The sequence below is a fragment of the Coloeus monedula genome, assembly GCF_965178545.1.
Source record: "Coloeus monedula genome assembly, chromosome: 15".
Classification (NCBI taxonomy): domain Eukaryota; kingdom Metazoa; phylum Chordata; class Aves; order Passeriformes; family Corvidae; genus Coloeus; species Coloeus monedula.
The window spans coordinates 18,954,782-18,981,084 of NC_138795.1; the positions used below are offsets into that span (position 1 = coordinate 18,954,782).

The 26,303-nt window shown below is 41.0% G+C and overlaps 1 protein-coding gene across 4 annotated transcripts in view; it reads right to left on the bottom strand.

Moving 5' to 3' along the window:
* KCNIP1 (potassium voltage-gated channel interacting protein 1) overlaps positions 1-26,303 on the bottom strand; it is a gene marked incomplete at both ends in the record, with an annotated part of 196,185 nt that overhangs the window by 41,077 nt on the left and 128,805 nt on the right. The window contains one exon of one of the 4 annotated variants that reach the window (XM_082291129.1): positions 4,951-5,059. The exons of the other annotated variants lie outside the window; for them this stretch is intronic. Within the exon in view, the coding sequence (XP_082147255.1) occupies positions 4,951-5,059 (109 nt within the window). Of the gene's footprint in view, positions 1-4,950; positions 5,060-26,303 lie in introns of those variants that run through there. 4 annotated transcript variants of the gene reach the window in all.

The following is a 26,303-nucleotide window of genomic DNA, read 5'->3' on the forward strand; positions in this document are numbered from 1 at the left end:
TATTGTTTTGCTCTCCCTTCCCTTTATAAAAGATAGAAAATGAAGGACTGGCACTTGGGAATTGGTTAAAAAGGATTTTGTCTGTAAAAATGCTACAATTTTTGGCAAAGCTTTAATAATCATTTTTATAAAGATCAGTATCTACTGATAGAGCTTAGAAGACAATGATAATCTGCCACTTTCCTCTCCAGGCACTTAACTGTCCCCTCCAGAGTGACAGATAGATAATGCGAGCATTAACAGAGCTAGAAAAGGAATAGTAATTCTACCTCTTAATAATAAACAATCAAATACAAACAAGCTCATGACTGCTTAAGCAGGAAGGCAAAAATCAAAGCAAGAAAGAAGACACTGAGCACTTGCAGGGAGGTGTCTGGAGCAGACTATGAGCTAACAACAGAATAAATGTTCAGGAAAGCCTATGTGGGAAAGAGGATCATAGCAAGTTCCATGTTACCTTTTTATACACTTAAGATTGTTCTCCTATTGCTTGAACATAGAAATTCAAATAAGCAAAAAGAGCAGGTTTTAGCACTAAACTGGTGTTATAGATGAATTATTAAGAGTTGGCTTTCATCCGATGTTGTGTGGGTTATGAATTATATTATAAGTTATAATATTACACGGTAAGAACTGTTTAATGGTTGCTGGGGTGCTCTGGGTGTGGGTTGGTTTTTACGGGGGCTGGATGATCTGTGTGCTGTAACATCAGTTCTGTGGGGTGTGCAAAGGGCCGGGCTGCTGCCAGCCAGACTTGGAAGGCAGCACCACAAATGGAATGGGACTCCAACCAGTGAGGACCCTGAGGGCCACAGCACCAGAAAAGCGGGGCTCCCAAAGACTGGCGAGGGGGCAGGGCTATGCAAAACAGTAAATAAATATGCATCAGGCTGATACAACCACAAGGGTATAAAAGGCAGGATTCTGTGGGCGAGCCTCTGGCACCCAGCCGCGGTCCCATTTGTGTCCCCTTTTGCTATGCTGTTTTTATTGAGTTCTCAGTAAATTTTAATAACTCATTTCCATATCGGATCTGGGTTGTCTGTAACACTGGGAACGGGACTTCCTCAGGGCAGAGGGATTAAAAGCAGAACCTCACGTCCTGTCACAGTTCTGTAAAGCAGTGATATTTAGAACTGCTTGCTAAAAACCAGAGGGACAGCAACAGACAAAGTGCAAAAGACAGGGCAGTATTTCAGATGAACAGAGCTCCCTGAAGAGCTGTATCCTGCTGCCTTGGGAACACTGGGTGTGAGAGCTCCTCAACCCAGGTGACACTGCAAGGGCCACTCAGAGGTGCAAAAGGAGACACAGCAGCAGCTGCAGCAGCAATGGACACAGTGTACACAATGTGGATAAAATCTGAAAGCTGCAGACTGCGACATGGAGAGCTGAGCTAAAGGCACACGATAAATAAGAACTGGTACACACATGTGCAAACACACGAGGCAGTTTTTGACCAGACACAAGGGGACACAGGGCAGAGCTGTGAGACATGGGCAGATTTACTATGGTGTGAAAATGAATGAGTAAGAAAATATTATTTCAGAGAAAGGTTAGCAGTGGAACAACTATGATACACATCGAAGTATACCCAGCAGAGCAGTGCAGTATGCTCTGGAAAACACACAGCCATAAGTAATTACAGCTACCAAGGGAATCACTCCATAGATCCAGGGGGTGAAGCAGAATCTCTGCTGCTGAAACAAACTCCTTGAGTTAACAGGTTTGAATTGTCTGTCTAAAAGAGTGTTGGACACTAAAATCTTCAGTGTTAAGACAGCACAACTCAATTTAAGTTCCTTAGGGAGTCTAAAGGCCGCAATTAATCCACAATGTCAAGCCCTCTCCCACTCCTTAGCAGAGCCAAAGCTGAGAGAAAAGCCACAGAACATCAGAAGCAGCTGTCAGAAGCTAATCTAGAGAGACTCCTTAAGCACCAGCAAATGCTACCAGGCCTGGGAAAGCAGAAGATGGTGTGCAGCAAATAAAACTCACTTCATTCCCAATTGGGAGCACACGGCTTGCGCTGTATCAGGGCTATCAATCTTCAGGAGCCTCTGGAACAGGCTCTGTGTTGGTCTGGGATCTGCCTAATTGTGTGAGAGGAAGTCCTGAAAGCTCAAAGTGCTGCAACAAATCCAAACATCTCATTACAGGAAACCTGTAGTAATTAGTTGAAATAACTTGTAAAAAGCCAAGTAGAATTACGTTATAAATTCATATAATGCACTTTCCCAAATTTACACAGCCAAAAACCTATGCAAGAAGAACATCGAATAGATAAAAAAGAACAGAAGTTCTCAAGTTGGCTGCACAACATTTGTCTTCTGCCTGTTTTCCTTCGTAATATGGGGCTTTGTCTTGCAAGGTACTAATGTTTCTAAATGAGCCAAACTTTGAAAGTGTGGTGCACCTATGCAAGCATGGACATATGAACACAATGTTACCATGACACATACCTGAGCGAAAGAAAAAAAAAAAAAAAAGAGGTTCTGAAATCGATAATCCACCAGAGGTTTGTTATTTGTTTGGGTTTTTAAATAACTGTTTTTACTGTCACATCCCAGAGCCAGGGTCTCACTGTTTCTAGCTGAACAGTAAATAATTGCATAAACTCAGATCAATATCCCACAAAAATCATGAGATTTAGTGAAGATGATGGGATTTAATAGTTGGTGTAAGAACTGTAGTTCAAAATGTTGATCTACAGATTCAGTTTCCTTTGAAGAGTATGAATAATAGTTATTCTAATCTTCCCTATAATGTAAAAATAATTGCATGAATATAATAAATACAGAAATTAGCATAGTGGGGAAAGGAATATGACTCTTGTATTTGTGTACTGCTCCAACCCCTGCCAGCAGCAGCACTACTGAGGCACTTCAGCAGCTCTGCAAACCAGCTGCTTCAGAGGGATGAGGTTACCCCTGGGTGATGGCAGAGCTTCACACCCACTCTGCTTCTGAAAAGGCTGGGGTGGCAGAAACAACACTCAATTTCTGCCTTGGATGAAGAAAAACCTGTACAAGGGTCAAAATAATTGAAGGGAACTCACTGTCAAGGGTGTGAAGATAAATGCTGATTAAGCTGTAATACAACCTCTGCACTACAGCAGTAGTGAGCATTTTTGGTCCCTATTACCTCAGAGCTGAGCACCTTCACAAGGGATACACCATGAAGAAGTTTCCAGTCTGCTCAAACCTCTCCCCTCTTTCCCTCTCTCTAGGGTGGGTCAGTTCTCCTCTGAACCAAGATGAAAAAATGTTCTCTCACAAGGGCTTTTATATGAGAATACCCCTATTCCACCTTTGGATTATCCAATACCATATCAAATTAGGAGAACAAGCCAGAATACAGATTTCACTGCAGGTCAGCTTGTATCATGCATGGATGGAGCACTGACTGCTAACCACGAACAAGCATAGGCAGAACTGTTCCATGAATACAACGTGCGGGTATTTGCTCACTTTTACTCATTTCACCTTTACACAGACACCTTTCTCACCTGTCACATACTTGACTTTGCTGGGGAAACACTTCTGGGAAAAGTAATTCCTTCAGAAACAACAGACACTGGAATTACAGTAATTCGGTCTGCAAAGGAGGTATAAAAATACTCTTGCAGTTAATGCAAGGCAAATACCTCAACATTTGACTTGGCAGCTTATTTTTAAGGTGAGTATTTCTACTGCCATTATTTGAAATTAGTTGTCATCGTTGGAGATCTTAATTTATTTGTAATTATGTAATTGCAATCCGGTGACATTCTAGGAGTAAACTAAAAGCTCCCACAATATTCATTTTGTAATAAGGAATATCAACAACCATGTAATAACAAACACATGCCAATTTACATCTTCTCTCAATAAAAATAACTCTTTACTAAGCAATTTTTAATATTTTTTCCTAATTCTGCAGGAGGATTTCTAGGATTATGTGACAGCACTGATTTTAATGTAGCAGTAAAATCCATGTTAAAATTCCATCTGCTTTTCTTGATCCAGTAAAACAGATTTAATATATAAACTTTCTTTACTTTTTTTAAATCTTTTGCCAGCCTTTACTATTCATATTCTGAAGAAAACTGAATAAAGTGTCACAGTTGCTCATGCTAGTATTTTATCCTTAGCATTTCCTTTGCTAGATAAACTTGACACAGTTAGTGATCAAAGCAAGAATACAATCAGTGACTTGGGGGTCCCTTTATTTAAAAAAGTACCTCATTTGCATCATCAAGAAGTTATTTTCCTTCAAAATTTAGTGATAGCTACATCCCTTTATGAAAAGATAATACAAGCCCTAAAGCACACTTAGCTGTTAAAAACCATATGCTTTACTAATCCAGGAAAACCTTTAAGACAAAAGAAGTTCATTACATTGAATCACTACAAGTCAAAGAGAGACCAAACCTTCCAATTGGTGAGAACAGAAATATTTCTCTTTAGGTTATTTTGCTGAAGTGTCTGGAATAGCATTTACAGTGAAGTTTTGTTTTGTTCACATTCAATCTATCATGTCTTTAATCTGCAAATGTCACAACAAAACTCTTGTAGCCCCATGCAATCATACATCTAATTATCAGTTGTGCTTCCATTATCCCAAGAGGGCCTTTCTTTTTTCTAGTTTGGTACTAATTCATTTTCAATAGATGGCAAGAATTAACAATAAGAAAAAATAATTAGGAAAACTTAATAAAATAATACACAAGGCAAAAACCATCACAGCTTCAGATTCTCTCTGGCTAAGGTAATATATCAAAAGCAAACAAAAGTCCTCAATAAAGCATAAAGCTGAATTCCCTTTTTACAGCCTGTATGATTGTTAATAAAGAAGCAGCCCACACTGAGAATCCGTGCACTGACAGACACCACTTTCCTCCCACAGCGGCTACACTCACACAGCTTTAAACACAAGCAAACAGGAGCTGGAAAACTTGAGTTCTCTTACCATCTGACAAGTCAATTAGCCCGAGGTAGTGCAAAAGTTTCAGAGAGGAGCACACCACCACCACAATCCCTAAGGTCTGGAGTCCCTCTGACTCGCCTTTAGTCCACATCCTGCGAGGCACCACACGGGTACCACTGGTGTGCCTGCTAACAACTGCCAGGCACCAGAGGCTGAGAAATCCTGTTTCAAGCCTTCCTTCCTGCTGCTCAGCAAAGTGCACAGCACATTCCACTCTCCCCCTCTCTCACTCCCTCTCTTTCCCAACCTCTTCCTCACTTGCCTTTTTTTTTTTTTTTTGGAACATGCAAGCAACTTCTGCCTTGAACCGTAACCTATGGTTTTATTTTCTTTCACCTCAGGGTAATTCCCTCAGGAGTTTGCTCTGCTCCTGAACAACTGAGCACCGTGCTGCTAACCTCAGCAACATCTCACACAATTTTTAGGTTTTCTTAAATACCTGTGATACCAGTTACATTTGAGATTTTCTCAGTAATTCTGCCAATGCAGATGCTTTTTGTCAATGCCTCTTCTGTACTGCATAAGAGAATAAAGGACATTGTAGGGGAGGAAAGGGCTTTCCTTTTCTGAATGCCTCCCCTCGCCCACAACATGCTGGGATAAACAAATCACACTTCCCACATCCATGTGTGCACCCACACACAGCCCAGGAGCTGCAGAGTAATTCTGTCTGTTAGCAGCTCCTCTGGGGTACAGCTGGACAGGCAGAGTGCACCCCTGGCATTTCCAGAGGAGCCACACCAGGGTGGGCCAGGCTGGCTGGACAAGCCCCCCTTGCAGGCAGCTGAGGCAGAAGAGGCATTTCCACCATTTCATCTCGCAGTGTTTCACCAGGCTGCTGGCACGGGGCAGCACTGTGGGCTGCTCACGAACCAATGATGTGTTTCCCCATTATCACCACAGATGAGAAAACACTTGGCAGAGTGAGTGTTTTATCAGGATGGCAGATGCAATATTTGCAACACCAGTAAAAGCTGGGTTTTTCAAGCATGCTATTAGATGCTGGTATTCCCATGCAGGAGAACAGAGGTCATCAATGCCTTTTATTTTACAGGACTTGGAGGCTGTCGATTCCCCCACTCCAGCCCAGTGCAGGCAATCAGAAGCTCCCTTTCCCTGCAGTCCTCAGTGAGCAGGGCAGGCTGGTTTTCACCCACCACACTGTTCCACAACCTCTCCTGGTGCTGCCTCTGCCTTAAACTGCTGGTGAACACCAACATCACATGCAGAATGTCAATGGGATTTTGTGTATCACAGGAACTAAATAGTGCACTTGAATTGCTGAGAGATGCTCACAGTAAGGCCAGGTTGGAGGTGCAGAGTACTCATACACACTTGAGTGATCCAGTCAACAAGAAATGAACACTTTAATTGAATTAGAGCTTTGTTTCTGTATGCAGGTGGCCAAGGAAGAGATCACACTAGCAAACGTGGTATGAGGCTTCTATGCCATGGGCATCTACCTTCCCAGAGCTCAGTGGCATGATATCAAAGCCACTTCTCCTGATGAATACTTTAGACCAAAGGACTTTTTAGTGCTCAGTGGCATCTGCCACATTAGGTTTTCACTGCCCTGGCTGTATGACTGGCTGTAATGCCACATTATGTTTCATATCTCCCTGATTGACACATCCAGCTTTAAAACTGTCAAGGATCTGAAATCACTGTACTGTCAAATCTCTCCCAGATATGGAGAGAAGAACTTGAAAGAGTAACACGGTAAGCAGACCTCAAAACATTTAGATAATTCCTTGGTTTAGCATGTCCTGTTCCCATTAAAAAACCAAACACTACTACTACACAAAACCCCCAAATTAACAAAAAAAACACACACCCCATCACATGAAGTTTGGACATGATCACAAAAATAGCCAGGTTTTTTCCTATCTATGGAAGGGATGTTTGTCAGATTTACTGGCTGACAGGTGGGCTTTGCACTTTTTTCTCGGACTACTTACGCTGAGAGATCCTAAAGAGCACACAGAATCCAAGAGCCCACTTCACCCACTTGTTCCCAGGCACTTTATTTACTTGCAGATACATTTGATCACAGTTTCTTCTCAGCAACGCACAAACCTCCTGAATCCAATTATCACTAAAAAAAAAAAAAGGAAACTAAAAAAACGACACTATACTGAGTAATAAAACTCAAAGCACCCGGCTCCCCAAAGACGTGTCTTGCAATTCTATGGATCTTTCACCATAATGTCCTAAACTCTGCAGCTCCTAAAGCCCTGCAGCAGCACCTTAGCAAGAGAAAGGGGAAGGACATGGAAAAGTGTGAGTTCATTTGTTTGTATTACTGCAATTTATTCCAAGTCCAACATATTTGATGTTTTAGGTGTTCCTGACACAAGCAGCTCCAAAAAAACATGCAGTTTTGTTCCCTCAAGTTCTCACTTCTTGAAGAACTCGTGCATGCCAGAAGCTCAGGATTCATTTGACAATATATCCAATGCTGTCAAGGCCAAAGCGTGATTTTTCTGAGGCTGAGTCAGTTTTCAAACAAGCTTGGAAGGAATGTTGAATGAGAATTTTCCCATTCAGGACCTTCAGGCTGCTTTGGGATTATCCTAATGCCAGCAGTTCTTCCTGGATGCTGCTTTTTCTCTCCCACTTCCCAAAACTACTCAAAATTGTCACTTGGTTCATTCTTCACTTGTTCGTTTCTGCCCCAAGAACAGGGATTTCTTATGTTGGGCACATGTTGGGGTCATGCTGTGCTAATTTTTTATGGAAAATGCTGTTAAGTTGCCCGACATGCAGAGCACCAAGTACCTCCCCCCATCCATCCAACCACCTAGCTCAGAAGCCATGTATTGACCTACTGTTATGGTTTTTAATTAACCCAAATCAGCTTTCTGCTGTTCCCTAAACAGTCAAATAATCACAGGTGACTGACTGAAGAGCTGACTACAGATGCCTCACAGGAGGCAAATCCTATGGACTCAAAAACTTGTGTGTTTTCTCCATGATAAGAACTAATTTAAGTAAAAGATAAAGCTTTCCTTAACAGCTTACCTCCCAGCTGGGCCCATTCCCTAAAGCCACACTCATTCTTTGCTGTAGTATTGAGCTAATGAGAGAGATTGGTTCTGTGATTTAAACAAAGGAAGGCTATCCAGCTTAGTTCTCCAGTAGAAATCTGCACAGAAATAGAGGATCATCAACTCTTAACAAGAGGCAGAAATATTAATCAAGATACTATCAAGTATTTTATTTGAGTTGCGTCTGAAGCAATGAGAAAAACCAATGCCAAATAAATATTGTGACAATTTTTAAAAATTATTTCTACAGAATTCTACAATCTAAAAACCATGCTGCATAATCAGCTTTTGGATTGATGCCTCCCAAACATTTCTTATCTGCTGCAAAATACATGCTGTCATCCTCAGAGAGGGTAGGTAGCTCAAGGGACTATGATTTTACCTAGAATCACACATGGAATAAATTGCACAAACTAGACTGCCTGGTTTTCTACTGCAGCCACTGATCAACAGATTTTGCAGACGAGCAGCTGGAAGAACATTTTTCTAGTTATATGCAGACAAGGTTAAGCTCACCAATGAAGGAGTAAGCTTTGTTTGTGCCAAATCTCAAAAAATGAGGATGGAAAAAGGCTAATATTTAAAACACATATGTTCTGATAATAGAGGTAGATGTTCCTGCTAGTGCCTACTGTACGTATCTCTCACATGCAGCAAAAGGAGTTGAATGCCTCAATTAGCTGCAGAAAAGGTTTGTACAACATTCCCTGTGAGAATAGAAGTAGGAACTTCATAAAGATCAATCAAAATAACATGTAATGAGAAGGATTTTCTGGTAATAAAAGAATTGCTATGATGAATCATATAAATGATTTATGTAATCTATAATCAGCTCTTAAAAGTGGTTGGGGGAAAATAAGGCATCACACAAAGGTGCAAAAATCACAGCAAAATGGAGAATAATATTCTCCTCAGCAGAAGCTTCTCCAATGACCAACCTATTTGGAACAGATTTACACTTTTGAAGAGGAGGATTTGTCTCCTCATTTTGCATTAAAACAAATGCAGCATGACATGTTCTCAGTACCCATACCTTAAAGAAAATCCCAGTGGTATTCTGTGATCTGCCTGGTTTAAAATTAGAGTTTTGTAATTTTGATGGACTATTCCTTTGCTACTGTGTTATGATAAAGAATAAATAGGAATATCTGAATGATTCTTCTTGTACACTACATTATTTCATATATCCCTAGAACAGTTCTCTTTACAGATCTTCTGACACTCAGCAGTCCTGAACCGTCTTCTCATACGGCTGTTTGTCCATAAATCTATTTCCACTGCAGATCTCTGAAGCCCTTCTGCTTCTGCTTTGTTTTAGAAGTGGCATAATGAGATCGCTCACTGCATGGCAGGTGGCTACAGAATCAGGAGTATGAACTTAACTGTTCCATACCTATTTATCCAATGAGTTCTTTTGTGTGTACCTAAAGTTAGTGGGATTTGTTGCTGTTTTGATTTAAAGCTATTCAAACCAAAATGAAAACTAGGCCTTTCTTGTGATGTATTTTAACTTACCTAGTCCCAAGCAATGATATTTACTGCTTCAATTGAAGGATTTTTATCAGCTTGCCTTGGTCACCAGTCACTTCTCTGTCCTGTTCACCCCAGGTGATTAGGCCCCATCCATATTTCTCAGATTTCTCTGGATCTCACTAGCCCCAAGGAATTTGTGTCATCTGCAAATTGTGTGTTGAGAAAACCACTTATTGATAACTATTGACTGCAATTAAAAAAAAAAAAAAAAGCTGTGAGAAAATGTAGAAGTTTGGTATTTAAGTAATTGATGATTTAGAGCAAGTCCATGCAATATCCGGCTAAACTAACAGCCATTCAGTGCCAGTGAGCTCAAGTCCCTGCCCATTTGCACCTCTACAATTCCAGCCTGACCCCTCTGCCTGCAAATTAATTGGATTTCGTATCACACTGGTATTTCCCAGCAGTTATTCACCAGCAAGGATAATTTTTTTTTTGAAGTCCTGGCTAATTACCACTTAATTTTGTCAGCAGAGGTACATTCGAGGTAAGGATAGAGGAATCACAAATACCTCCTTAGTTAGTTTGGATAACACAGAAATTTGGATGCTTTTCTATTAGTGCTGCCCAGGGAGCTGGGAAAAAAGAGCTCAGTTCATCAGTTGCCATTTCCTTGCTGTGTGAGCACAGGGAAATAATTGGCAGCTGAACCCTTGTCCTGACATAGTATCAATTTTGCTGCCATAACAAAACCGGCTATAATTCTTCAAAATTCCCCCCATTAGTTCAGGTTTTCTGATTCATGTGAAGGTGCTGCTATCTTGGTTCTATCAGTATCTCCCTGCTTGCTGACAATGGTAGCTGGTTGTGGGGTCAAAGGACCCACAGACCCATGAAAAGAAGCAGGAGGACCTTGCATATTTTTTCCTTTCAGAGAACTGTCTCGAGCCAGGGACTCCCAGCCTTCTTGTGAGCCTGTTGGCACAATTCATGTCATCAACTTCACAACACACAAGAATAGCTCTGAAAGGTTCCAGAAATCTAATCCATCATTACTGACTTTTTCCAGAAGAGCTGGCAGCACAGACAAGCACATCCCACCTCAAAGCTACCACAGAATGCACATTGAGGATTTGGCTTTACCCTGGACCTTATGATGGCCAAATCTGGTGAGTGGTAGCAATGCACACCCAGGTCATGAGAAGACCAACAACTAACAAAGAAACCATGGAACCTTGAAGGACTAACCGGAACCACAGTTTACATGCACAATCTGAAACTCCAATGGGGACAATATATAATTAATGAAAAAGTAACAAGAACCTCTCCCAACTGTTAAATATCCTTGACAAGCTCTATTTCACTTTTTCCTTCTAGTTTTCACCTATTTCTCTATATTTTTATCTGTAAATCAACCCAGGTACACCAACCACAACAGCAAACCCAGCAGCCTCCTCTGACATCATGTCACTCTCAGACTTGAAGAGATGCAGTAGCTGCTCTCAGGATGGACCCAAGGAAGTCCTCCAGCACTAAAATTGTGATCCTTTCGTGCTGTTGCTGAGGCTGGATGGACTGCGAGCAATCACTTTATAACCTCAGCTGCACTAGGAGAGAAGACAGGGCAAGGCTGCAGGATATTTCTCATTGTCCGACTTTTAAACAGGCAATGAAAGTTGAGGAGGACACATGCTGTGAGGAAAAGAGGAGCAGGGAAGGTGAAAAGTTAAAAGAAGAAACAGGAAAAGAGGGTATTTCAAGTGAAATAAAGAACAATGCATAAGGGCATGCAATGGAAAGAACAGATCTGTGACGGACAGGGATGGGACTATATACAACATGAAACTGCTCAAAAATAGAAAACCAGATGTGTCAATTATTCTGGAGGCTCATTCCCCAAAAAGGGAAAATGCCACCGCATGAGTCCATGCAGCCAACCTGTGCTGAGCCCCACATCCAGCTGAGTGCTCTCCCCAGAACCTGTACTCAGAGGTGAGCACACTTCATCAGCAAATACACATCACTGATGAGTAACAGGCAGCCAAAAGAAGCTGCTAAAGCCCACAAATAACCAGGAGGACAGATATGCTTTGCAGTGGCAGTTTCTTGCTGACCAGATTTCTGCCACAAGCAGAGGAGATATGACCCCTCCCTTGCACTGGTGATTACTGCCAGGTTCTGGAAGCAGCTAAGAGGCATAAAGCTCAAAGCCTCTGCTACCAGGTCAGGCTGCAGTGATCTTCTCATCACAGGTAGATTTTTACCCATGTTATGTATTTCTCATGGGTATCAGATTGTTACAACTTCATTCCCACTTTTATTAAAAGTGATAATTAATAATGCCGAATCTCTGAACTTGGACGTTTTTCTTATAGGCTTTGTTTTTCCACATTTAAATTAGATTAGGTATATGAGAATGATGATGAACAGGTAGGTTTAAGCCTCACAGAGACTTAGAAGATCGCAAGTTCTCATCACAGAAAACTGATACAGGACAAATCATGGGTTAAAAACAAAATCTAACTTGCTTAACTGATGTCATAGCCATACCTGACATAACTGCATTTATTATTTACAGTTTCTACAATGACAAATATCTTGTCTTTCCAATGCACACCAACTTGCTGATAACTGCTAGGATGCTTCTTCTGACCATGCCTTTTGCTTATTCCAAATTTATTGGTAAAGCAAAAACTCTTGAGGGATAAAATCAGTGAAACCATCCAGCACTACATATGCTTTACTACTCTCACAGTCCCTCCTCTCGGACAGATTTTCTGACATCTGACAGAGCAAGATAATACAAAGCTGCTTATCGGGGGTTTTCACTAGAACTATGGGAATCTCCAGGAGTCGTCAGGCACCTCATAAATTTACAGATATGTTAGTTGGAAAATCAGATATCACCTGCTGCAACCTGTTCCCCAGAGTAAGAGCTGCCTCACTGCCACCACAGCACTACCTCGCTGTCAGAGCAGTCAAGTCTTGTCAAGACTTGTCTTGAGGACAATAGAATCCAAGTAGTCATGAAAAGACAGTAAAAAATGGTATTCTGGAAGTCCAGGAGGTTTCTAAGAAATAGCCACCAAAGGACATCGAGTGCCCTAGAAAACATCTCTGCTGGTGACATCGGTGCCAAGCAGATGATTAGCAACTCATTTCTTTGTCTCGTGGAAGGTCTGTGTAGTCATTCAAGGCATGTACTAAGGAGCATGATTACAGTTCCCATTGCTCCACTACAGTAACAAGTGTCATTTAGTCAGTCATGGAGTAATCACAGCTCTGGTGGTCTCCAACCAAGATATCCCCCTTATTTACCCATTTCTCTTTATTTTTAAGAGGCAAACTGAAGAATCATTCTGCTCAGTGCATTTTAAACTCACTCTAGTGGTGTATTAAACTATTCATTTCTGCATAAGAATTATAAAAAATACTGCCCAGTAAAGGCCATCTCATACATTTTTCTTAGTAACAACAGGCCTAAGCACTGAAAAACACTTTCCACTTGAAGAATATTGTTTCTTTGTGTGTTACATTAAACTATGTTTTCTCACAATTTTTCAGGCTCTTCTAGATTTCTTATTTTTAAGTGACCTCAAGCGATGAATACATGCACACAATATTCTAAATAAACCTGTATTTCTTTCACTTACTGAACTGTTAAATGAGGAATAACCTTTAAATATTCTTGTTGACCCTTTCCTGGCATTTCATCTTCATTTTGCCATCTATGCAATAGTTGCACTTAGGTTTTTATTTTATCATCTGTAATTTGTATTCCTGTTCCACACCCAGCTCAAAAGATTTAATTTGTTGTTTGCATAATTATACTAGACAGTGCCACAACTACTAGGAGATCAGAGTAATAAATTCATGAAAGAATTATGAAACTGTATAAAACTAAACATATTTTAGATACATCACAGTGAATTATGAAGTAGTACCAAACTATTTTGGATACATCAGTCTCAAATTACACCTTCCCAAAAATTTTTGAAATCTGTACCAAGCAGCAGAACGTTCAGCAAACAAAAAGGCCAATTTATAAAGCCATTCTCTGAGGTCAAACTTTCTAAAGCAGTTTGTGAAACACAGGCAGCAAAGGCTAAAAAAGCAGTTTATGCTGTAGTTCTAAACACACAGAGTAGGAGAACTTTTAGAGGGCTGTCTGGAAAGGGGGCTGGCTTTGCTTTTGCCAGCCGTGCTCCCACAAGTAGATTCTGGCAGCAGCTCCACGTACCTTGCACTCAAGTAGAGGGGTCAGCTCTCAGAGCTAACCAGACTGTCCCTGATTTATGAATTACAGTTTAACTGCTCCTCTAGTGGCACCACTACTTAAATTCTGCTTCTTGACACAACACAGGTAGGCTGACATTCATGGAAACAGAACACGTGAAGAGCACATGACAGAAACTATACTCAGGATGTTAAAGCTAAGGAGCAGTCTTAGATAATAAACCTCCTTCATGCATCTTCCCTTGTGTGCATCTAAAAATATTCCATGACCAAGCATGTATTATGCACACTTGAGCAGGTAGAAAACCCCCCTAGGATTCCTCAATCCTCTTGAATCACAGTTCCATTTCCGTGGCTAAGCTGGTATCAGAAGTGTGGCTGGGGGTGGGTGTCAATTTCTTCAAAGGCCTCCAACACTCAAAACCCCAACCCGAACTTTTTTTACAAAAAAATGTTAGACACTTGAGAGCCAGCTCCTTGATAAGAGAAACATTCATCTGCATGAAAGATTTTGGATCTTACTACATCCTCTGAAGAAACCATGCACCTCTTAGGCTAGTCCCAGCACCGAATGGGATAAAACCAGATTCCAGAATCAGGGCCAGAGTTCAGTGCATTTTAGAAGCACTGGACCACAGGACTGGAGGGTTTCTGCCGATGTCTGCAGAATACCAAGAATCCCACAGACTCCCACCCCAGAGCTCTCCGGGAACAGCTACTATACAGCACTGACGCTGGTGCTGTGAGCCAAGCAGTTTCCCCTGTGTGTCCCTATGTAAACGACCATGTGATGAGTTTTATCAGTTGTACTACGACATTTCATGATAAAAAACAAACACACAGCATGCAAAGTACAGAGGTGAAAGGCCAAATCCCACTGTGAATTGTGCTGGCCCAGTTCCCCAGTCAATCTAAATTTTGATCAGTTCAGATGCAGGAAGATCATTGTTCTCCAGGATGCTGCAACAGACTACACAAAGAGCTTTTTAAGGAAAACTTGATCAAATATGTCCATCTCAATTAACTAGATATTTTTGCAATGATCCATAGTATTAATTGGAAATTTTAATAAACCTTTGTCTCTACTTAAATATTCCTGTCAATTTGCTGATTGGAGCACATCCTAACTAATGGAAACAAATATGACAGAGGACACTACTTTCCCTGCTCTCCCTTCAATTTAATTAAATTACATCATATTAATTAATTGCAAGTTACATTCTCATGAAAAAAGCACAAAGCTTAATTGTCATTATTAAACTACATATCAGTTTGGATGCATCAGTGCATGCTTTGCTACTGCTCAAAGACATCCTTGCTCAGGCCTTGAGGGCAATACACTTAGATGAAATGAAAGAGTATTTCACTTATCAGTACTTTTCCTGTTCAGAGTGCTTTTGGGCAAAGAAAAAACCCAAAATCCAGCAGTGATGCCAAATTACATCCGGAGGTATTGGAGATAAGAGTTTAGTTAATGTAAAACATGAAACACTCTTCAGTACGTTGAAGAATTCTTGGCTTGAGATTTCTCTGTCCTTAAGCATTTTATATTCATAGCAAGTAGCTAATTACTGTTAACTCTTTTGCCAGTCATCAGGAAACACTGCACTACAATACACTTGGATTTCTATTAGGATTATCTTCCAGGTGTATTTTGAACAAAACTATTGATATGAATTCTAGAGATATATCTCCAGGTACCCCTCTGCTATTTCTAGAGGGGGAAAAAAAGACAGTACACGTCCAAACAACTCTCTACTCACCAACAAACTACTGAGCACAATCCCATTTTCATTGGGCCTTGAGAATTGAAGGATGCTTCTTTGCAGAAGAACAGCATGCAGGCTAACATTTGGGAAATGGAGGCAGGCAAAAATTGTTTAAATTTTGTGGTAAATCATGAAATCATTCTGCCAGTTTAGGCTTCTTAAGAAAGAACTGTAGCACTTGGGTGATGCGAATGTAACCATTTGAGCTACTATATAAAGGTTTAGTTTGTTTTAAGGGAAGCTGGATGAACTATGCTGAGAAAACACCAAATTTGCTGTCCTCCATTCCCACTGTTTGGTGTAATACATGACTGTCAGGGGCAGCCTTTACAGACTGGCTATTGCCTTCAACCAAACTGGAACAGAGGCTTAGCTGGAAGCATTAGTGTCTTTCTGCCTATTTTCACCATTTCAGCTGTATGGGCTGCTTACAAGAGGGATTGCTTTTAGATTAGAAGAAAAAGGCATCTAAATCTTAAGGCATCATGAAAAACTCATACATCATGGGATTTTTGGATTATGTTTTTTTTTTTTTAAGATACATAAAAATATTTGTGAATATGTGAAGCTTTGTGAGCCTCAAAATTGTTCGCAAGCCTCTCAAATCATCCAGTTCCACAAAGCCCACTAATCCTGTTTCAGTGGCTAGCTCCAATATCATCAAAACAGGAAAGTGGAAAACCACTTGATTTCACACATGGGCAAACTGGCATGGATTGTGCTAAAGCAACTGATCTAAACAGGAAAGAATTTTCTAGTTTGTTGCCCAGGTTGCAAAGCTGCAATCTTCTGTGCTAACCCATACAAAAATTTGATTCCTGTGAGTTTCTCCTGGATACCAAGTAGGCAGCCTGTAGTTGTTAGGATATAAGCACCAGTAAGCATTAATACTTAGGTTTCTTCAGACCTGGATATAAACTATTTTCCAGTGGAAGATATATACATAGATATCTTCCTGAACCACAAAAGAGTGCTAGGAGAGTCAGTTAAGAATTAAATAGCATCTTCTCAACATAATCTCAAATCTACTAAAATTTCACTGTTATAACTCTAGAAGGAGAAGGTGAAGTTGGCATATTTATTCAATACATTCTGTCAGTTTATACAGTAATTGTGCTCAGAGGGGGCATTAGACAGCACAGGGACTTGGAAATGCCATGCAACAGCCTTAAACTTTAAGTGTCAGCTGAGGATTCTGGTTATTACTTGTTTATGGTGATGTTAACTGCACAGACACTCAGCCAACTTTGCTTTGGTCTCTGCTATAACTCCAAAGTACTGTGACGGGAACTAACTGTGCCACAAAGCTGACAAGGTTTTGTTTTGTGCTAACAAAAGCTAAACTGACAAATCTTAAACTGGGGCTGTACTTGAAAGCAAAGCTGCACCTTGGATCATGACGAATTGCAAACGCTGAGCTGGAGCCTTCACAAGACCAGTTTCTCCAATCAAGCTATTGCTTAGCGTGCTGAAGGGAAAGAATACAGAGTCCCACATGCACATCCATGCAGCAGTGAAGCAGGATCAACCCATCATGCTTTGTATCAGACACACACAAATGAATCACCAGGGTATCACAGGCCCCTCTGCGACTCGGTGGGGCTGGGTGGCTGCAGACGCACAAGTGCTGGTAATGTATGACCTGGATGGGAGGTATGGAAAGCTCTTTTCTGCACACGTGTATTCTGCCTGACTATCCACATAATAGTTTGGTTTTGCTGGTCACCGTTATTTCTTTATTTCTGTGCCTTTATTTTTCTCTTAGGCATATCTAAGTCAACACCACTTGGATACTGGAATTGTCCTTTTGTTGTTCTCACCTGGCTGAGGTGTTTCCGTGTCACCACCGTTACAGTACTCCTCAGTTACTGCTCAATGACTCACATAAATGCTATTATTTGTGTGAAGCAATAGCTAATAGGTGCTCAGTGTCAGCCCTTTATTGTTCCTAACATGCTACAGGGAGTCACAAAAAGAGAGGAAAGGTGTGTTAGCCCGAGCCTTCAGAAACCTGGTTGCTGTGCTGGGGAGAAGTTTTGAAACCACAGCCGAGTCACAGACGCCAAAATGCCCTGGTGTGTTCAGGGGCCCACCTGCCCTGAGCTCTGGCTTTGCTCCCCTTTCCCAAGCAGGTAACAGCACTACCTCAAGGGCTCTTCCCCACCAGTGCACTGAGTGCTGTGCAACACTAGGGAGTTACAGCGTGGGGCACTTACAGAGTGAAGTTCAGTGTGAACAGGGCAAACTGAAGCCATGAAACAACCACTGGCATCAGTGTAAACCTTAGCTCTAGAAAATAACTATGCCACTAAATATTAAATTTCAGCCTCTCAGAGCTCTGCAAATCACTGCCAATTTCTTCACATACTGACAAGGACACTTGTCTTCCAGGAAGTCCTTTGGGATAAAACTAGATCGCTTCCCCAGGTCTCATTGGCATTAATTCTAAAAAAAGTTCCTTGAAAAATAGTTCTGGTCTGCTCTACCAACAGATAGGAAATAAATATATTTTCAGCTCACTGCATTGCAGAGATTCCCCAGTCTGGGGTCCCCTTTGTATAATGGTGCTCAGTAAGACATCAGCTGCTGGGCACACTATCTTGTGGGTTTGCTGTGACTTAGGAAAGGCACATACCAACATTTCCATTTTAATAAAGAAATCAGAAAAAACGCCATCAGGGGAAGGTAGTTCCAGTAATGAGGAGTTAACAAGTTTCTGTAATTAACCAATTATCTTAGCTATAATTCATTAAGAAGTTGCATGTTCTCATTTCATTACTTCTCCTCTCAGCCTCTGCTTTCCAGCTAATTCTAACTGCAGGAAAAGGTGGGAGAGGTAAGACCCAGCAGGACACTACTGCAACTGCTGCAGTATCAAGCATGCTCCAAAGCTGACCCACATTGCACAGTCAAGGAAAGCTGGAGGGACTCAGCTGCTGGCAGATTTGCCCAGAGACAGCTGCCATTACGCAGAAGATGGGAAATTTTAAGTACTAGTCTGAACATAATATTGAACTAGTGATGAACTGGCCCAGATCAAGGCAAGGCCTGGCAGCATAAATCTCTGTGCAGGGTAAGCCTTGTGTATCAAAACATTCAGGATGTGCTATCTGAAGGCATCTTAGAAAGTTCCTCCAAGACCCTTCTCTACCAACAGAGCAAGTGCTCAATGCACAGCAAAAATCAGCAAAGGCAAAGGGCAAAGAGCCCTTAAGTCACACACACCTTTTTATTTGCCTGTTGCTGGGTCTTAGCTCAAATATTAAAGCCTGATGTGTTCAAGGAGTGTAAGAGTAGCAGCTCTTCTGTTCTGCCTGAAAACCACTTACAGAGAAAGAGTGCGAAATTCCCTTTCACAGCAAATTTTTTCCAAGTTATCGGTTCAGTTCTCTGTCTCCTTCCTTTGTTTCTTAGGATTAAGGAAGGGAAAAAACTCATAAGCTGGTTTTGCTTCAGTTTCTGCTTATAAATCAAGCCATAAAATCTGTTTTAGCATCTGTGATCACCAGGGAAACAATCACTAGCTGGTTTAGGAGCTGGCACTGCAATCGGGCCTTCTTATAGTATTGGATTATTTCCTGAGAAGCAAAGATCTCCACTTCCCAGCTATAACAAAATGGAACTAAATGCTGAGAACCTCACTTTTGTAGTATGTCTACAGATATTTTTTCCAATTCTGGATGATATGGTTTGTACACTGCATTGCTTAAATGAGGTTTAAATTGTGCAGTACAATAAAATTTAGCAAATTATTAAAAAAGGGGAGAAAGTGTCCACACAACCTGTGTAATAAGCAGATAGCAGCAAAAGAAAGCAAATGGGCAAATTGTTTTGGCAGGAACTCATCTTGCGTATTTACCACGCAGGAGATAATTACTACTATTATTATAGAACTTTCACCTACAGTTTTGGAATATTTTACAAAGAAAACTCTAGTAAGAAAAATGAAAGAAAGCAAGAGAATGTTTCCCAGAGTCCTGAAGGAAAGCCAGGGACAGAGCTTAGGTTTCCTGAGTTTTTGAAGCAGCTTAGTTTGGTACTCTGCCTTCTTTCTGAACCCCTTAGTTCAAATTATACAGGCTCAGGTTCATAAACACCTTTGCCTTCATTTTTTTTCCTAATTTCGATACTGTTTAATACTGTTTTCAATTACTTATTCACTAAAGTCTATTTTCCTTTTGTTCAAAATCACTGATTAGAAAGCTTCATTATTCCTTGGTCATTGTTGACTAGTCTTATCCTTTAGAAAGCTTCAGAACACAAGACAGGAGACTACATAAAGGGAGAAAAAAATACAAGACAAAAGAAGGAAACAGTGAAAACTGAGTGATAAATCAAGACTAAAAAGAAGGGAAACATCAGATAAAAGCCAGTTTATCCATGCCACATGTGCCAGCCAAAGCTATGTTGCTTACTTGCCTAATCCTAACTAGAGATGCCTGCCTTTGGTTCAAGAAATGTGTCACTTTACTGAACCAACCTTGAGGGAAAATGCATTTCAAAGACAGAGAAAAAGTTAAAAATAGTCTTAATAAGCAGCTCAAAACCCAGGATGGATCTAAAGCATTTATCTAAATGCAAATACTTCTGCAGATACGAGGAGTATTGCCTAATATTAGGTACTTTTTGTCTAAATCTGCAGTTACCCATCACAAGCAATTCTGTTACCCCTGCAGGTGACACCAGGTACAGACAAAAACAGAGCACAGGCCAGCAGCAGATTCTCCCAGTAGGATTTCATTTCAAGGAATAATTTTCATAAACCCGTTTGAAATTCTGCTGAACAATGATCACACTTGGGCTCAACACTGAGCAAGTCACAGCAGCCTGCAGCTCATTAAACCTTACAGGCACCTCTTGAGGCCCTTTGCTTTTACCCAAGCAAACATCCATAAAGCCATTCTGAGTTACTTTCCAGAAATTAAGTGAGAGCATCACAGAGCTGGTACAATCTGGGCCAGAAGATTCCTAAAAAACCTGGAAGTCAACTTTATGGAACAGGCCCTAAGGGAGCAGACTTGGAAAGATGTGCTCCTTGTCAACAGAGTGGATCTCATGAGCAAAGCGGAGACTGGGGCTGTCTTGGCCACAGTGACCACAGAGCCATCAAGTTTAAAACCTCTGGTGACAGGAGGAAAAGTCCCAGAAAAATATCAACTCTGGACATGAGGAGAGCAGACCTCAGGCTGCTCAGGGAATTAGTAAGGTCCCCATGGAAAATGCTTTGCATGAGTAACTTGAAATACTAATTTCTCACTGCTCAGGAGAAAGCAACAGTTTTAAAGTGACACAGAGAAAGGCAATCTGTAACAATAAGGAGGCATTTGCATTTTGTGGTCTACCCAGAAAACCCTTCGAGGGCAGGCACACTTTGTAAGAATTTTTCATAAATTATGTCCAGCATCAATACAAACGGACAATTAATTAACATGTATTTGGAAAGTAATGCTTCTTTTGCACAGAGAATTTTTTAAAAGCTCTATGTAGACAGAGAATAAAATAGCTGTAGCTGAAAAGCTCAGTACAGCAGATTTAATAACCTTCATTCAGATACATTATAAAGCTATTAAATGTCTGCCATTCAGGTAATTATTGGAGGTTTGCCATTTATTTTACTGTCTTCAGGCCAAGACATGAGGAAAAGGGAAGGGGAAAAAAAGAAACCAAGACAGGAGGGGAAGTTAATGGATCCAGCCAAGGAATTCTTCTCAGTAATTATGCCTGATTAGAAATTTGTCTGCTTCAAAGAACAGAAACCTGAACCTTTATTAGTAATAAGAGATCTCAGGTTTCTAATTAACTGAAAACAAAAGTACCACACATTTCACGTTGTACCTTCTTGTCACACACAATCACTGCTTTCAAATTACTCTCTGAAGGACTAATTTGTGCATGACATGACAGAGAGAAGGACAGGGAATCTTAAAAATAAAATAATTGCAGTGATTCAGGAAACACAGTTTTCCTTGTCTAGAAATCAGGTGGTTTAACTGATCCTCTAACTGCCCTAAACCTGCCCAGATTCCAGAGCAGATGTGCAGACTTTTTATGCATACCTGCATGTGAGGGGGAATAAACCCAGGCTCACTGTGAAGCAAACCAGGAAAAGTATTTGAATTTAGGCTTCCCCCCCCTCCATGAGTAATAAGCTTAAGCTGCACAAAGCTGGGGAGGACGGCTGCACGGCTGAGGGCTGACTCTATGCAGGGTATTTTCAACAGCACATTAACACACTTTCCCCTTGTACCTCTGGAAGGGCATAGATGTCACCTTCTTTAAGAAGGGAATTGCTTCTTACGCTTTTACCCTCTGTGCACTGGGAGTAAATGTTGGGAGTTCCCAGTTGAAGCCAGAAGTCCCAGAAGTGAGAGACCTACTGCAAACACCATCGTATGAGAGCCTCTGGCCACAGGAGCCCAATCTATAACAAAAAGGTTCTTGATTTCTGTGTGCCAAGACTTATCCTTCACTTTCACTGAGGCTGGCAAGGCAGGGATGGGACCTGGAGACCTCCACAGAGCCAAGGTATCTGGAGGACACCTGAACTCAGTGGAGCCTGGACGTTACACTTGCCTCAAAAAGACAGTTTCCAAGTACCTGGCTGTGAAATTCTGTCCTTGGTAGTCAATTTGCATTTGGCAGCCTCTGTATCACCTTAACTGAAACAACATTTCAGAACAGCAACAGTCCTTGCACTGATTCACATGATGTCCTAACTTAATCTAGCTCCCAACTTTTCAATTTCTATCTCACTTTTGCAGGTTATTAGGACATTGTCTGCCAGCATTACAAATGGCAGAAAATACATTACACTTCCATTTTCCTGCTAGGTAAGATTTCATGCAGAAAGCAGTCTCAGTAGCAATGCACTGAGAGGAAAATAGAAGCAAATACATCCTGCTCAGCTGGGCTGTTCACTTAGTCCCAAGAGATGAGTTTAGCTCATCAGCAAGCACAGAACAAATGCCTCATATTGCTTACAATTAGTGACCTGTGCTAAAGGCCAGGTACATATTTCACAATCCAAAGGTTCATCCTGTTGAAGGTGAAGATAAAATCTTCTTGACATCTTCCTGCTGGCATGGTAGCAGGCACACACTCTCTGCTACTGATTCTGTCACTACTTGCACAGCTACACCATGCCAGCAAAGCTCTGTACAGCACTGGCCACCCGTGTCCTGGAGTGCAAGACAGTTCCCATGCAGCTACAAAAGGTACTCCACCTCCTTGCTGCTGCCCAGAGAAACTGCCTGGAAATCAGTGCCAGAGTCACTGCAGCCTTGGTAGACAGAGAATACAAAGCCAGTGCCCCATCAGAGGGGGAGCCCAGGACTGCCACCAGCTCTGTCTGAAGCAACACACTACACCTCCCTGGTGCAGAGCAACACAGAAAATGGGTGTGAAAGAGGGGGCACCAAGGTCATCCAAAGCTGGAATCACAACTGCATACCAGTAACAAAGGGATAGACAAGGCTGTTTCAAACACCAGATGGGGAAACAAAAGACCTACTCCTGTCCTTGTAGGGCAGGGGCAAAAAACAACAACAAAAATCACAGTGAGAAGACTGAACCCGAGACAGGGCATAAATGAGGGTATACAGACCTACCACAGATGAATATAAGAGTGTTTCTGCAAATCCATGCAAGAGAGCAGGGTATTTTGAAGACTAATTCAAAGTGACTGGATACACATTAGGAAGTTCCATATTCATTTGAAATTCTGGATTACATAACAATTGAAATTGTAATTAAGTGTTGGCTAGGGAAGGAAATAATGAATCCACATTTTCTAGGGCATTTGGATGTACCTGCTGTGTACATACGCTCTTGTAACATGACACTGAGAAGGAAACCACAGGAAACTTCAGGGCTCCAAGGGACCACTGAACAACACAATTCTTCCACTGTCCTAAAAGAAAAATGTGACAACTCACTACAGCAAGACTGATTGTCTGTCCTTTCCTAGATAGTCATCAAGCTACCACTGGATCACAAGCAATTTCTTCATTTTGGATATGAGCTTTAACACACAGTTTCCCCGTCAAGGGAAGCAGGCATTGGTATTTAGATACAATATCGTTTCAGCTTTTCAGATCTTGGGTAGGAACTCTGAGGGGATCATAAACCACACTAACACTTTAGCTTATGTCTGACCTTACAAGTTTTACAGCACTAAACATAAATCTTCCACGTTGTTGAAGATGGCACTGCTAAGTTTTGCAAAGAACCTCACTACCTGGCAAAGTCTGAGCCAGGATATTTTTGTGCTTGATCTCTTTGCTGACATTATCAGCAAGAACATGCATTACATCCAGCTGTGAAAGCAGACAGAGAAGAGCTCCCCCGGCCAGTGACAAGTGGAGTAAGACTGTCTTATTTCACAGATGGTAAATCCAAGTTATTATCTGGTAATGAGAAAGCCAACATTTAATCTATCATGAACGAGGACAGTCAAAACCAGGATGTCTATCTCTACTACATGTCCAATGGAAACTAATCACATGCCAAGAGGGCAAATCTCATTCTCCATTATAGGCAGCGCACAGAATAACAGAAGTTTGTAAACTTCCTTTACCCCCTGCCAGAACAATCATGAAGTCATCCTTACACTTCTTATTTCATCAGACTACATCAGAAAAGCCTGATTTATTCCAAGAAAAATATAACATTCACTTTAAGTTCTCTTTCTTCTGTTAAGTACTTAATTTTGCAATTTCATCTCATTCTCATATAAGATTGAGACATTAACATCTTTTTTTTCTTACACAATATCACAGAACAACTGATGCTAGGAAGATGATGGAAAGCACTGTTCAGAGCTGGGTAAACTACAGCAGGGTAGTTTAGAGTCAGGCTTGGGCTATTTCCAACAGAGACTCCTCAACCCATAAGATCAACCTGTTCCAGTGTTTGACCTAACATGTGCTGGAGTCAGCAAGCAAACTTCTACTGACCTCAACACCTAGTGAGTTACCTTGCACAATGACACTCGTTATTTATGCTCATAAACACTCTGTAAAGATCATGGAGGTTTTTTTGAAATCAAGTGGTTCTGCCTTCAACTTCATAAGACAGTTTGATGGAGTGGTATGGGAAGTGTACATAAATAATTCTAAACAAGTTGAAGTTAAATAGCTTGATGTCTTTATCAATTTCCCATGTCTCATTTAAAAACAAAAAACAATGTAAATCTCTCAAACACACTCATAGCTCTCAACTTCAAAGAACTTGTTTACTGTTTTATACTGAATTTATCTATATATACTTTAGTTTAAGGACTTTTACTAATATTAAATAAAAAGGCCTTGGCTTAAGACCAGATTAAGTGTCACTGTAGTAATTCAGTAAGTGAATCAAACTCAAAAAAATAGCAGAAAAGCTACACAGTTTATATAATCACGTAATGACAACAGTTTTCTGAAAATTGGCATGGTACTCTTCCAGATAACTACAAAAACCCTCCACCAGCTTTTCATTACCTACAACAAAAGCCCAGAGCAGGGTTTTGGGGCTGGGAAGAGAGTCCTTCACTGAAAAAGGCAGCAGAAATAATGAAAAAAAGTCAAAGAAAATTAGTATTTCAGAGCAACAAATTTTGCCAAAGCACCAAGATTTTCTCACCTCCCCCTGCCCCTCATTTAGATTCTTAAGTCTCGTATACAAGTGGTTTTTGCTGCCCCACCTTCCCTACCCTCAGAGAGTCACAGCCCACACTGGTCAATGCATTTGTAGCATCAAGAAAAGCTAAATTTTGTAGCTAAATCTAGGCAGTTTGGATGGGGGAAGTGAATTGTAAGGGCAAAAGTGGCTTTGTGTCCTTTTGCTTCTGTTGAGGAGACAAGCACAGGCTCATGGTAGCCCCTCATTTTGCCTGATGAGCCCATCAATCTAAGGGAATCTGTTTCAAGTTTCTGGTGATTCAATATATTAATTCCATTCTCTACCCCTTAAAAAGAAATAACCTCTACTGTCTTACAAAAAGGAACTATTGTGGGACAAAATATATACTTAAATTGTTCAAAAGTGACAATCTCCAGTCTGCAAGGCGGCTCCTCCCTCAGCAGGCTCGGCAGAGCAGGCAGGACACTCAGTCACAGCGGCAGCAGAGGCAGCACGGACAGAACAGCCCTTGCATTCCTCAGGCTCTGCTGTGCTCTGCAAGACAGGTTCACTCTTAAAGGAAGGACTTTTCCAGACCTTTCCCCCTATCCCCCCACCTCCCCAATCGATTCTATTCCTCCCAACTCCTATTTTACAGAGGACTTGAGATGAAAATTTTGCTTACTTATTTCATCGCAGCAGTGTTAATAGATATTATAGCCATGACAACGACAGCATGGGCAAAACCCAAGTGTAGGAATGAGGTCTGGGGAAGGGCTACTGAAGGAACACTCACAGGGTTTGACTCTGTGTTTATACAGTTCTTTATTATTCACTTGGTATACTCTGAATGTGCAGCAATGCACAATATTAGTTTTTTTCCCTAATTAAAACCTAAGTAAAAGTGGTATTTACTAGACAAATTATGGTTTAATTAAAAAGAAAGCATTTCATAACTAAGATACAGCCATAAGAAGCAATTGCACAAGCCTTCAGAGATCCCCAAAAGCTGTGGTCAGTCCTTTTATAAAGGAGGCTCAATTTTGGAGTCCTTCAGCTAATTTTATTAGTCAACTTGCACTTTCTTACACAAGACATTCTGTTCCACTCATGGAGGACTGCTGCAAATAAGTCAACGTTAAGCTCACCTGTCCAGTCTGGATAGCTTGCTTAGCTCTTTTTCTTACCACATCTCATAAGCAGCTAGTAA